Source organism: Brienomyrus brachyistius, chromosome 7 (assembly GCF_023856365.1).
Source record: "Brienomyrus brachyistius isolate T26 chromosome 7, BBRACH_0.4, whole genome shotgun sequence".
NCBI classification, from domain to species: Eukaryota; Metazoa; Chordata; class Actinopteri; order Osteoglossiformes; family Mormyridae; genus Brienomyrus; species Brienomyrus brachyistius.
In genome coordinates, this window is record NC_064539.1 from 14,350,585 (window position 1) to 14,364,907 (window position 14,323).

General features: G+C 39.6%; 1 protein-coding gene across 2 annotated transcripts; it reads left to right on the top strand.

Annotated features, from left to right (window-relative positions):
- Positions 1–10,976, top strand: LOC125746456 (fructose-1,6-bisphosphatase 1-like). 2 transcript variants are annotated; one of them, XM_049020436.1, is made up of 7 exons: positions 1–257; positions 1,245–1,407; positions 1,616–1,708; positions 4,487–4,627; positions 4,923–5,060; positions 5,541–5,660; positions 10,074–10,976. In XM_049020436.1, the coding sequence occupies exons 1-7, from the start codon at positions 88–90 to the stop codon at positions 10,086–10,088; spliced, it is 840 nt and encodes a 279-aa protein (XP_048876393.1). In that variant the 5' UTR covers positions 1–87; the 3' UTR covers positions 10,089–10,976. The 2 variants fall into 2 exon arrangements, with proteins under 2 accessions (XP_048876393.1, XP_048876392.1); XM_049020435.1 differs by lacking the exon at positions 10,074–10,976 and adding an exon at positions 8,095–8,465 and having other exon boundaries at positions 2–257.
- The last annotated feature ends 3,347 nt before the right edge of the window (positions 10,977–14,323 follow it).

The window sequence follows — 14,323 nt, forward strand, 5'->3', positions numbered from 1 at the left end:
TTTCAAGTTTTCCGTTAAAAACTGTAAAGGCGGAATTGGCCGAACTTCTGTTTCACGCAGAGTAGGAGAAATACTGTGGCCGCCGAGATGTCAGAGAGAAGCGCCTTCGACACTAATGTTGTTACTCTCACACGTTTCGTATTGGAGGAGGGCAGGAAAGCCAAGGGAACGGGAGAGTTAACAACCCTCCTCAACTCCATGTGCACAGCAATTAAAGCTATTTCTACTGCTGTCAGGAAGGCAGGCATTGCTAATCTGTAAGTATTTGTCGGTACATTAACGTTTCAGGAGATACGACGTAAATTGCTCAGAATGATGTATATTTCAATATGAACGATGCATGCATGCGTTAATTCTAACGCACATATTTAACCAAGAGCATGCACTTGGCCTCTCAAATAAACCAAGTTGTTTTGGTAATAAAATGCAGAATAAACGTGCAATAAACGTAAGTATCATTTTCCGAAAATATTTGTGGGGATTTTTAGCTTCGGAAATCAGCTGTGTTCGTGAATTTGTGTCCACTCCGCAAAATGTAGTTTCCGCATTGGAGTTTGCTGAATAACCTGTCTTACTTGCTTGAAAAGAATGTGTTTCTCAAATATGCCAGACGTGTTTGTCTTATTGTATAAGATCCTACTTGAATGAACTGTATGACTGTTATTCAGTAAGTCCTGCCCTGCTTTTAATCTGTGTTCTATCCAGCGGAGTAGCTACACGTAAATGGATAGGGGGGCCGAGTCTTTACTGGGGGTGGCAAACTATTCATGACCTAAGCCAAGACATACACATTTATTTGAGGGGGGGGGGGGGGGGCTAAAGCCCCCCTAAAATAGGTCTAACAACACACCGGGTTATAGCAAAACTGGACTGAATTTAAGTATTACCCATTCACATACTTTGCCCTGTGTGGTACATGCCACCATTCTGGCCTTTGGGCACTTAATATTTCACAGTTGTACAATAAAATAGACTCACCAAACATAATAATTAACATGGACTTTGGCTTTTAACATTGATTGTGCAAATAGCCACACAGGGACCGGTCAGTCAGACTTTAAATAAGTGCTCTGTTTGGCTGCCATTATACTGCTATAAATATCCAGTTATGTTGCTGCATTAAACAATTTTAGAATATATCTTAAAAATGCTATCCTGCTGATTATTACCTGTGTCATCCATACTGTCTGTATTATGTCCCAACCCTGTGAGCAACTGACTCTTCTTATTGTCTCCACCTGCAGCTATGGCATTGCAGGCAGTACCAATGTAACTGGGGATCAAGTGAAGAAGCTGGATGTCCTCTCCAATGATTTGGTGATCAACATGATCAAGTCCTCCTTCACCTCATGTGTACTGGTGTCCGAGGAGAATGAGGAAGCCATAATTGTGGAGCCTGACAGAAGGGTAGGTGTTAATCAGATTCTTTACAGCTGCTTAGTAGTGATATAGTTATAAACAGAACAGAATGTTGAAATTCTCACTTTTGTTGAATTTTGTGTACTTTGCAGCTACAAGTATTATGTCTGTGGGTTTGTTTTCATTTCCTGTAGAGTGTTTAAGCAGCAAGAGCAATTTTTTTGTGCATGACAACGTACTTACTTTTTTAATACAGGGTAAATACATTGTTTGCTTTGATCCTCTGGATGGTTCTTCAAACATAGACTGCCTTGCATCTATTGGGACGATTTTTGCCATCTACAGAAAGGTTTGGTTATTCTTTTATTTTTTTAAGAAGCACAGACACTCCCCGGGTTTCAATGGGAATTCATGTTCCGATAAACCTATCATAAGGCAAAAATATCGTGCAGCAAAAATGCATTTTAATACAGTACATCTAACCTAACAAACATCATAGCCTAGCCTTGCTTACCTTAAACGTGCTTAGAACACTTACATTAGCCTACAGTTGGCATGGGTGTGGAAATCTAATTTTTTTCTACTTGTCCACGGACAAGTAAACTTAGAAAATCCACTTGTCCGCCAGTTAAATTTACTTGCCCATAAACAAACAACAAAAGTGAAAAATAGTTTATTTTTTCTGATCTCTTTTATTGATACCAAAACTATCTTCCATTTTAAAACTGAACAAAGTTCTTTCAGGGGGGAGTATTTTGCCACCTTGCTCTAGAACGTTATATAAAAGTTGGTTTTTATCATACTCACGGCCCCTTTCAGCTTTTATTTTGTCATTGTCAGGTTTTTCAGGGCCTGTTGTGCCAGTTTTAATCAAGAAACGATCCATTTCTCATCCGCGATGCTACTTGCTTCAGTTTCAGCAACACACATATAGCGGGAAAAACGTGCTTACCACAGTGCATTATGGGTTACGCACGGTAATTCCGTAAGATGGTACATTTCCAAAGAAGTAAATATTACCAATGTTTCAGGAAAAAAATTATCGCGTCTAAGTGAAGATTTTTATAGATTTTTAATAACATTCGGAAACCGTTAGAATGTTTTCTTCTTTATTTTTAATAAACTGACTTGTTTTATATGAGCAATTATCTAATCAAAAACGATCCTTAGACAGCTCATCAAAATCGATGTTGTTACGCAATAAATTTCTTAACTCCTCAATATATTACAACCTACGCGAACTCGCAAAAAAAACTAACAAGTTAACTGCCTAACAAGCTTCATGTGATGAAAACATTTGCACTGTAAATAAAATGACCTAATTTTTATGTAGAAACAATGAATCTTATCAATAATTTATAAAAGCTATCGTTATAATGAAAATTCATCAGATTACATCATAATCCATCCATCCATCCATCATCTCCCGCTTAATCCATTACATCATAATGTCGGTATGAAAAAAGTGACCGCATCTCCAAGCGTACGTGTAAATAGTAGGGTAAAATACTTATGTAAGAGTGCTTCCCCTTCGAAAAATGAGCCGTCATTTTGTAAACAATATTGAAGACCAATTTGAGACATGAAGAACATACCTAAGTTGACTTCGTGTTTCTGCACGAAGTACGTACCCAAATGTTTAAAATTTGAAAGTAGTGGTAGAAATGTGCCCTGCACAGCACATATAATTCTTTTTTCTCCAGAAAATTGCACATGACTGCGGACAACTGAAACCAGAAAAACACGCTTGTCCGAAGGTCAATTTACTCGTGTCGGACGAGTCGGTGTTGGATTTCCGCACCCCTGGTTGGGTAGAATCATTATCACAAAGCCTGTTTCACAATAAAATGTTGAATATCTCATGTAGTTTGTTGAATATTGTACTAAAGTGAAAAGCATAATGGAATTGGAATATCCATTGTAAAGTCGAAATATCGTAACCTGGGGAGCGTCTGTATACTGTTTGTAAATGTTTTGCAAACAATAACACAACTTTTAATAATTTGTGATACACCAGGAATGACTCAAAGAACTGTTACTTTATTTACTTGTATATATGTACAATGAATTTTTATTATGCTCTTCTGCATATCACTAGAGCACATGGTTATGATTAAAAAAATCTTGGGGTTATATTATCTATGAAGGGATCACAGATGCTCAGTGAGTGGCATTCTTGTCTTACAGCACTAGGGTGGACAATTGAATCCTTCCCCTGCTCTCTGTTTGTGGAGTTTGCTTGTTCTCCCTATGTCACATTAGTTTTTTTCCCTCTGCCCTGATTTCTTCCTGCATTCAGTCTGATGTCTCTAATGGTGCTTTTCCATTGCCACCAAGGACTGAGCTGTAGCCGTACTGTTGTTACAATTCCCAGCGTAACAGTATTATGTGGAGAGGGGAATGGGTTGAAGGGACGAATAGGATAAAGGCAACAGGGGAACACCAGTGGACAAAGGGATGGCAATCATTATTTAAAAAGTTTTGGACACTTTTCTTATTATATGGATAGACAGTAGGTTTGGTAAAGATTGAGTAATTTTTTCAGGATATAATGCATCTTTCAACAGAGAAATGACTGGTAAAGCTTTTCTTCAGGAAAGGCTTATATATAAACTTGATCACAGCCAGCAACCTGTCCAGATCTCAATCTCAATTGAAAATTTATAGTGGAAATTTAAAAAAATGATCCATGACAAGGCTCCATCCTGCAAAGTGGACCTGTCAATTGCTATTCAAGAAATTTGGAACCAGCTTGATGTAGAATATTGTGTTTCATTAGTCAAATTCATGCTTGAAAGGTCAGTTTCTGTATGTTTTTGACGTACATTAATTCAGTTATATTTACTAGTTTAAAAATATTAATAATATATCGGAACGGATCGGAACTGGAAAAATGTAGATCGGCCCATACCTAATTTTTAAAATCATGATATATTTTTTGTATTATGTGTATCCTTCACCATAAATATAGCCCTAACTAACTTTGTTTTGGACAACCTATGACCTTTGCATAATATTATAATGCCAGAATATTATAACAGAATATTATAGTGCCCTGTAAGGATGCAATTACTGTCATATGTAACAAGCCGTCTTTAACAACCCCCCCCCCCCCCCCCCCCCCAAGGTGACAGACGATGAACCAAATCGGAAGGATGCTCTGCAGCCTGGCAGGAACATTGTGGCTGCAGGCTACGCCCTTTATGGCAGTGCAACCATGATGGTGCTATCAGCTGGGCAGGGGGTTAACTGCTTCATGCTGGACCCAGTGAGTCATGTTGGATTGATGTCTTTGTTATATGGATCAAATCATTATATGTTGAATGATGGTGTTCTTTCTTTGAATACTATATTTTATGTAGAAGCAATTTGCTGTATTAAACATCATTGTATTAACACCATGTCTTTATGTATGAGAAATTCAGTTTTAAACAACTGGATTTTTAAAAATGTATTTAATGGGCATGTCTTAAGCGTCATTGAGTGTGAGAAAGGCGCTATAAAAATAAAACTTATTATTATGTCTGATTATGAGGTAGGAACTAATTTATTGTGTTTTCCAGTCAATAGGGGAGTTTATTCTCGTGGACAGAAATGTCAGGATAAAGAAGAAGGGCAAGATCTACAGTGTTAATGAGGGATATGCCAAATTTTTTGACCCTGCAGTCACAGAATACTTGAAAAGGAAGAAATTTCCAGAGGTAATCGTTCAGAAAATTACATAAACATTACAGTTGAAAAACTATATCTATTTATTTTGCTTAAGATTACACCTGGTCACAACTAATATTTATGGTGTTTCATGCCAGCATAAAACATGGTTGCTCAGTATTTCTGGCAAGATCAAAAATGTATTTATAAGTTGTCCCACTGAAACTATGGGTAACACTTTACGTGAAGAAGTGCAAGTGACTTAGTAACTCAGTTACTACTAATGTACAAATCATGAAAAAATATAGTCACTGCATGAAATATATGGACTGTTAATGTTGATGAATGAACATGGGATCATTAACTAACACTTAGTTTGTGGTTAATGCATTAAGTAAGAGTGTACTACTGCATTATCTGTGCCCCCTCAAAGTGCTACCAAATTAAATGAAAAGATTAAGGCGGCATTGAAGTTATAATCAACCTTGAGTTCGAACAAACAACTAAAACAAATATCAAACTTCTGTCAGGATGGAAGCGAGCCTTATGGGGGGAGGTATGTGGGCTCCATGGTAGCTGATGTACATCGAACTCTTGTGTATGGAGGCATCTTCCTGTATCCCGCTAATGTCAAGAGCCCCAAGGGAAAGGTAAGACTTCTGCTTGATAAAGAACAAATAAGCATATACATACTGTGTATTATATATCTCTTACATAATATGTACACAATTTTAAACCATATTTACTCTAGTCTGGTAATATAAGGGGTGGCATGGTGGTGCAGTGGTTAGCACTGTTGCCTTACGCCTCTGGGACCCGGGTTCGAGTCTCCACCTGGGTCACGTGTGTGGAGTTTGCATGTTCTCCCCATGTCGTTGTGGGGTTTCCTCCGGGTAGTCTGGTTTCCCCCCACAGTCCAAAAACATGCTGAGGCTAATTGGAGTTGCTAAATTGCTTGTAGGTGTGACTGTGTGCATGAATGGTGTGTGAGTGTGCCCTGTGATGGGCTGGCCCCCCATTCTGGGTTGTTCCCTGCCTTGTGCCCATTGCTTCTGGGATAGGCTCCAGACCCCCCCGCGACCCAGTAGGATAAGCGGCTTGGAAAATGGATGGATGGATGGTAATATAAATATATGGTATGAGTTAAAACATAATGTGTTTTAGTGCCCTCTAGAGGTGTGCATGTAGAAGAATTTCAGCTGTAATGGCTCTGCCTTATATGGAATATACAGTCCTAAACAAAATCTTAAGACCGGGGGAAATATTACAAGCATTCGCATTTTGTGCTGGTGATTCATAACCAGGTTGTTAGTAGAGCTTCAAAATACAAAAAGAAGAAACTGGAGCAAGAGACAAAAATGAGAGTAAGCAATTTATTGAAAACTGCATTTAAACTCAAACATACTGTTCATCAGCTGATCTAAAGTATAAGACCATAGCCCCCAAAAAAACAGAACTAAAAGTGTCAAAAAAAGGACGCAGTAGTGAGTAGCCCCACCATTCTTGTTGATCACTTCAAAAAGTCATTTAGGCATGCTAGTTGCGAGTGTTTCCAGGAGTCTGGTGGAAATGTTGCTCCATGTGGTGACCATAGCCTTTAAAAGGCAGAATCTGCAAAAAATACGCTTTCATGTCATTTTCTGTCAGTTGTTCACACTGTCATGACCTCCTAATGGTGAAGGTGATAAGGCTTTCTGTCTTTGAACGTGGCAGGATTGTTGAGCTGCACAAGCAAGGCCTCTCGCATCATTGCTGCTGAGGTTGGACACAGTAAGATCCTGAGGGTTATGGGACCAAAAAGTCTAGTGGTAGACCCCAAAATAGTTCACCTGCACTGAGCCGGAGTATCGGGCGGGCTGTTCATGAAGACACAGGCCAATCTTCGAACCAAGTTAAAGCCTTTACTGATGCTACCGGCAGCCCAATAACCATAAGACAGCATCTGCAAAAGAATGGTTTAAAGAATAAAAAATGTCTTTGTAGACCACATCTCCTCCCCCACCACAAACTTGCTCCTTTGGACTTTGCAAGGGAGCATCAAACATGGGACATTGAAAGGTGGAAGAAAGTTTTATTCTCTGATGAGAAAAAATTTTACCTGGACGGTCCTGATGGTTTCCAACGTTACTGGCATGACAAGGAGATCCCACTGGAGATGTTTTCTACGCGGCACAGTGGAGGAAGCTCCATCATGTTGATCCTTCAATGAAACAATGGCGCTGAAGGTTGTGAAGGGGCATCAAATGACGGCAGACTATGTGGAGATGTTGCAGCAGGCATCCGTCCTGACTGAGGGCCCTCGTCTGTGCAGTAATGACTGGGTCTTTCAACAGAACAACGCTGCAGCTCACAATGCCCGCCTGACGAAGGACTTCTTCCAGGAGAATTACATCACTCTTTTGGACCATCCTACATGTTCCCTGATCTAAATCCCATTGAGAACATTTGGGGATGGATGGCAAGGGAAGTTTACAAAAATGGACATCAGTTGTAGACCGTGGATACCCTTCCTCCTTCTTCACCACATGGACCAACATTCCGACCAGACTCCTGGAAACACTCCCAACTAGCATGCCTAAACGACTTTTTGAAGTGATCAACAAGAACGGTGGGCCTACTCACTTCTGCGTCCTTTTTTTTGACTCTTTTAGTTCTGTTTTTGTTTTTTTTGGGGGGCTATGGTCATAAAGTTTTGATCAGCTGATTAACAGTATGTTTGAGTTTAAATGCAGTTTTCAGTAAATTGCTTTCTCTCTCGTTTTTGGCTCTTGCTCCAGTTTCTTCTTTTTGCATTTTGAAGCTCTACTTACAGCCTGGTTATGAACCACCAGCACAGAATGGGAATGCTTGTAATTTTTCCCCCGGTCTTAAAATTTTGCTTAAGACTGTACATGGCCGCTAACAGAAAGCATTACACAGCCTGCACCGTGTAAAGAAAGCAATGCATTTCTGGGAAGACATCAAAGTAGTGCTACCCTGCCTTAGAGAAATTGTGGCAGGCTTGAAAAAAACCCTACATTAGGATGGAAAATGCCGTCCTTGATATGAACTGATAAAATAAAGCCCTATATTTTTATTTCTCAGCTGAGGTTGCTTTATGAGTGCAACCCCATGGCGTTCATCATGGAGCAAGCTGGAGGAATGGCCACAACGGGGGCCTGCAATGTGCTGGACATCCAGCCGGAGTCCGTCCATCAGAGGGTTCCTGTGGTGCTGGGCTCCCCTGATGATGTACAGGAGTACATATCTATCTTCAAGAAGCATTCCAAGTGAATGCTGCTTAGCCAGACCAAAGACCCAAGCATGGTTCTTCAAAGATGTGCAAAAGCGGATGCTTTGGAAAAATAGAGCACATGGACTTTCACATCATTTCCATTTTTATCTGGGAAATAGATTTATTTCATCTAATATGTGGACTAAAGAATATGGTGAATAAAATTTCTTTCAAGCTCCTATTTCATTCATGCTCTTATCCTATTCAGAGTTGCAGGGGGGTGGAGGCTGGGAGACAACCCAGGGTGGGGTGCCAACCCATCATAGTGCACACTCAAACACATGCACACTTTGGTAACGCCAATTCGTCCTAGCACATTTTTGGCCTTCATGAAATAAACAATTATTGCATAAAATATATATTATGATTCAAATGTTATACTCAAGTATTAGGGGAAGAATAGAAAATAGAAAAAATGTATTGAGTACAATTTTTTTATGCAAACCATAGGCTTCACAGTTACTGGTGCAGTTGGGTTTTGGGCTAAAGAAAAGCTGAAATTGATCTTATCTAGAACCCCTAAACCACCAGCCACTCAACAATGATCCACCACCACATTTTACTGTTGATATCCGGTGCTTTCAATTGTATGCAGTTTTCTTTTGACACCAAGTATGCTAATGGTGTTCAAGGTCAAAGAGTTCAGTTTTGGCCTCATCTGACTACAATGCACAATTCCAAACATTGTTCCAATCATGCTTGGCAAGTTCAGGCACTGAAATGGAAGTGGTGTGTGACTCACTGGGTTAGGACACTGTGCCTGTCATCAGATGGCCACTGGTTCACCTCCTGTGGCTGGCAGAGTGATGTCACCATTGGGTGCTTGACCAAGGCACTTAACTCCAGTTGCTCCAAAGACTAGCTGACTGTCTTTCTGAAATGCATGTCTGTTAAATAAATACATGTAAAATGAAATGTGTGGGTTGAGGTCAGGAAGGACTTCCCTTCTGCCCATCCAAAGAGTATGTTGACAGCTACCCCCAGAATTGGTGACCACAGCCCCTTTGCTGCCACAACACAAATTTACATGTATACCTGGAATAAATCTCCCCCTTCCAGGGGCTTGTGTCTACTCCATTGTCTCCTGTTCCTCCTTACCTGTCTACTAAGGTACCTGGAGACAGAGACCAAAAAATAGATACTGCTTCTGTTTTAGCATAGTGTGTGACTCAGTAGGTTGAGACATTGGACCAGCGTTCACAAGGTAGCTGGCTCAGATCGGTCCTTGAGTATGACCATTAACCCCCAATCACTTAACAGGCAGTCAAGTCTGTCTCAATTTCCATCCATCCATCCATTTTGTAAACCGCTTGTCCTACTGGGCCGCAGGGGGGCTGTCACAATTTCATAAATAAAAATTGATATTCATCATTGGGGGCTGCATGGTGGTGCAGTGGTTAGCACTGTTGCCTCACATCTCTGGGTTCCAGGTTCGAGTCTCCGCCTGGGTCACATGTGTGTGGAGTTTGCATGTTCTCCCCATATCGTCGTGGGGTTTCCTCCGGGTACTCCGGTTTCCCCCCACAGTCCAAAAACATGCTGAGGCTAATTGGAGTTATTAAATTGCCCATAGGTGTGCATGTGTGAGTGAATGGTGTGTGAATGTGCCCTGCGATGGGCTGGCCCCCCCATCCTGGGTTGTTCCCTGCCTCGTGCCCATTGCTTCCGGGATAGACTCTGGACCCCCCGCAACCCAGTAGGATAAGCGTTTTGGAATATGGATGGATGGAGGGATATTCATCATTGTGGGGAAACTCTTCTCATGCCTCCCCCAATGTGCTCTCTATAGATGAGAACAAGCTAGCCACAAAGGGCAGCCACCCATAGCAGCATCCAGGGAGCAAGGGTCTATATATACTAAGACTGGACATAAACCAGCAACCTTCCACTCAAAGGCACAGAGACTTAGTCCACTGAGCCACACAGTGTCCCCCTGTTATGGGCTCAAAGTGATTTGGATAATATCATCTGCTAAGTAAGTTAAATGTCCATTCTGGATATTATTTAAGGGTGCCATTATTTTTTTAACCCTATTCTTTGTACTGTTTAACCTACTTCATGTTTAAAAAATTGTGTTTTTCTTTTTAATTGTGTTTTTTTCAATCACATTTTTGTTTGTTAAACTTGAGATGACTGTATATATGGTGCGATAGCTAGATAAACTGGGGTACCACATTATGATTCAATTACTTACTCTGGCTATTTAAGTCACTGACTGCTAAGAGTACCTGGGATGCTTTAATTAAAAATCTCTAAGTCAAAGGTACCTCCCTCATTCTTATACTACATATACCCCTTTTTGAGGTGTTGCCAACTGTGGAAAAGAAAAAATTCGGAAAAGCAAGGTTGACTCGTAACCCTTCTGGAAAGAGAGTCCACTTGTTAAAAACCACAATGCTGTCCAGAAACTGTACAGGCACTATACTGGCACAGTGACAATTTTTTTTTGCATTTATGACTAAAACAGCACTGCTCAGCAGTTATTCATTTCATGACGAAGGCTGTTAATGTCTTTGTTATTTTTGCACTGTCACTTTACTGTTCTGAATGTCAACCACTACAGTCACCTTTTAATTACACTATGACGCTTGATATTATGCTTCATTTTCAACATACACCCTTCATTAATTTTATTTACTGTATTGATGTACTGTAATTTTAAATATACATAAACTTTCCTTATTTTACTGTACTTTTGTTAACTTCTCATTTTGTGGTCTGGAAGGAGGGTATGCAAGGAAGGATTTTATTGTACTTAGTACATTGTTCATGACAATCAAGCTTCAAATCTTGAATCTTCTAGCACTCGACTACACAGAATGGCCCAATATTGCAAGAAATCCATAACAAACAGTACAGATTATTTTGTTGTTTGTGTTCTCTATGACAGGGAGTTATGGTGATGCAATGTTGCTTCACACTTCTTCAACCTGGGTTCAAGTCCTTGAAGTGATATGGCACCTCTGTTATGGATTCAAAGTGATTTCAAAAGAGCTTCAGTTTGGCTGGAGTAGGTTAGAATGCTGTGCGTATGATCAGACGGTTGCCAGTTCTGATCTCATGGTTGGCAGAGTGACTGAGCCTTTGAACAACACCCTTAACCCTCAGTTGTTCCAGGGACTGCCTAACCCTACTCTCTGGAAAACAATGTATGTCGCTTTGGATTAAAATGTAAACTCCATTGCCTGATATGCTAAACCTTGGAAGTCAACACGATGCATTCCGAAACATTTGGAAGCTTGTTTTAGAGGGAAACAGTGAGTAGGATATGGTCTAAGTTAAAGAAAATGCAGAAAACATCCATTTCCTGTTCAAAAATTACAAAATGCCTTATATGCTTATGACCACCCGATGACCTCCTTCACAAGCAGAAATCAGTGGCTTCTCATTATTGAGGCTTGCTTGACAAAAGGAAATTGTTATATTTCTATACAATAATAACTTATTAAATATAGTTTATATAATAAGCTTTGATTTAAGAAGCTTCTTTGATTCTATTTCATTGTTGTTTTTAAGAATACTTTTATATTGTATTGTGTATCACGTTACTGATGTTGATATCTCTCCATTCAATAGCTGCTGATCCAATAACAGGTGAGATTGTAAATAACTTCAAAAAAGCAGTGAATGATAGACTGGTGGTTGAGTAAATTATGCTTAAAACATGCTGACCAGCTAAGTTAGAAGCTGTTTGCTGAGTTGCAGAACAACAAAGCCAAACACATGCAATCTGATGCATAGAAATGTATTGCTTCAGTTCAAATGGATGAAGCGATGTCATCCGTGAAGTCACGCTGTTGATGCTGTGTTAGCACTTTCCTTTTGCGAATCCCTAAACTTGAGACATTGAGCTGTAGTTTTAAGGAATGGATGATGTATAATCAGTTACTGATTTTGATGAGTCAACAGCAAAGACAGCAATAATGGTATCTTTTGATTATGAACAACAAAGAAATACAATTGTGACCCCTTAGATAAAGCACGACATGTAACAAACAATACCAGTTTCACAAAGGATATGATTCAATTAAATACAGAAACAACTCAAGATACTTCTGCACATTTTAATGTCATTATGGATTATTCTTTGTTTCAGAACAGCACAGAATATGGTAAAAACCATGATTAATCCTTAAATCAGCAAGCTCCCCATAAACTTTATATTCAGTATCTGTCATTGTGATGCTTTATTGAATCTTGTGACTCAGTAATGAATTTAAAACAACATAAACTATGCTCTCTTCTTTAATGCTAAGTTTTTATCCCCTAGACACCCAGGTATGATGGCTTAAATCAGATTAACTTTCTGGATATTTCATGACGTGCCATTAATTTTTAAGAAAGCTATGCATTGCAATAGAACAGTCCACTATCAGAGTGCCCCTTGTTGGTGTTTTTTTGTCAGCAGCCATACCACTTGAAGTCTAGACTAGTAATCCACCTGAAACTAAGCAGGTTTGAGCCTGGCCAGTACATGTAAGGGAGATCAACTAGGAAAACTGGGTTGCTGTTGGAAGAGGTCTTGGTGTGGCCAACAAGTTAGCCCATCCTGTGGTCTGTGTGGATCCCAAAGTCCCAGTGCAGTGATGGGGACACTGTGCTGTAAAAATTGATGAGATGTAAAACCAAGGTCCTGACTCTCTCAGGGCATTAAAGATCCCTGGGCATCCTTTGAAAGAGTATGGATGGTTCCCTGATGCACTGGCTAAATTGCACACTGTTGCCCTTTCAAATCTGGCTTCCTAATCATCCCCTATATATAACCGGTGAATTCTCTCCTGCCCCTTCACCACCTTAACTACTATGTGGTGAGCATACTATGTACAGATTGGCTGCCGTCGCATCATCCAGGGGGGTTCTATATAGTGGTGGTGATTGAAGTGGCTCCCCATTGCTTCTGTAAAGTGTTTCGAATTTTTTTGATGAGGAACAAATAATATAGTATATTACTTATGTATTAACCCTAAACTAAGTCATAGTTAGAACATGCATTACGATTCGTTAGCAATGTATCATCTCAAGTAGTTACTATATTTGTTAATTCTATACATCTTTGTGAACTGGAACTGAAGGAACAAGTAATGTGAACGCAAGTGAAATACTGACCATATTACTTTTGTAATTAATTTGCTATCTCAAGTAGCAACTATATTTGCTCATGATTTGATTACTTGTACTTCAGCAGCAACTGAGTTTCTGTCAAGTGTTACCAAAGCACTTTGGGTGTCTTGAAAAGCACTGCATGAATCCAACATTCATTTATACTGAATATAATTATTTGACATGGCCCATAAGCTCTGTTTATGCTTTAAGTGTATGAGTTTACATTTTCACTACCTTTATATTACAACTTATTGCATACATACAACTGTCAGAAGCCGAAACTGAGCCTGTGCGTTCCAGATAAATGTTATGCACTCACAAAATGATAGCTTGTTACATTATCACTTAGTGTTCATGTCAAACCGTTTGTATGTTTAAGCTTGTGTTTCTTCAGTGACTAGTCAAAGGCTTTTTTCTTTCAAAGAAAAACCCTTAGTGTACAAGCCCCAGAGGAGCCATGTTCATAACAATGATTATACTAGAATGTACACCACCACTGCTGCTAATAAGTACTTATCAAATATGCTCTATATTCATGGGTATTTCATTCAGAAATGCCTAACAAATCATTAATGCAGTAATCAACTACTTGCCTGGTGTTAGTGTACTTAGCTTTTTCATACTAATTTTCTACATGTTGTCTTCACCTGTCTGGGGCTCAGACTACACAAAAGATGGGGGGGGGGGGGGAGAGACAAAAACCCAACAACAACCTATCAAATTTGTAGTTTTTATTTAGACTAGCACAGGAAATAGTTTACCTTTTCGCACAAATAGGCAAACTACCATATCAACTTCTGAAAACCCAAAAAGCAGTATTTCACCCCAAGCATTATATAACGCTATAGGGAACATTAGAATGACTCATTCCCTGCCAAATCAGTGATATTCACAAATCCATGGGGATAGAGGCTCCAACTGAAAGGCCACATTTGC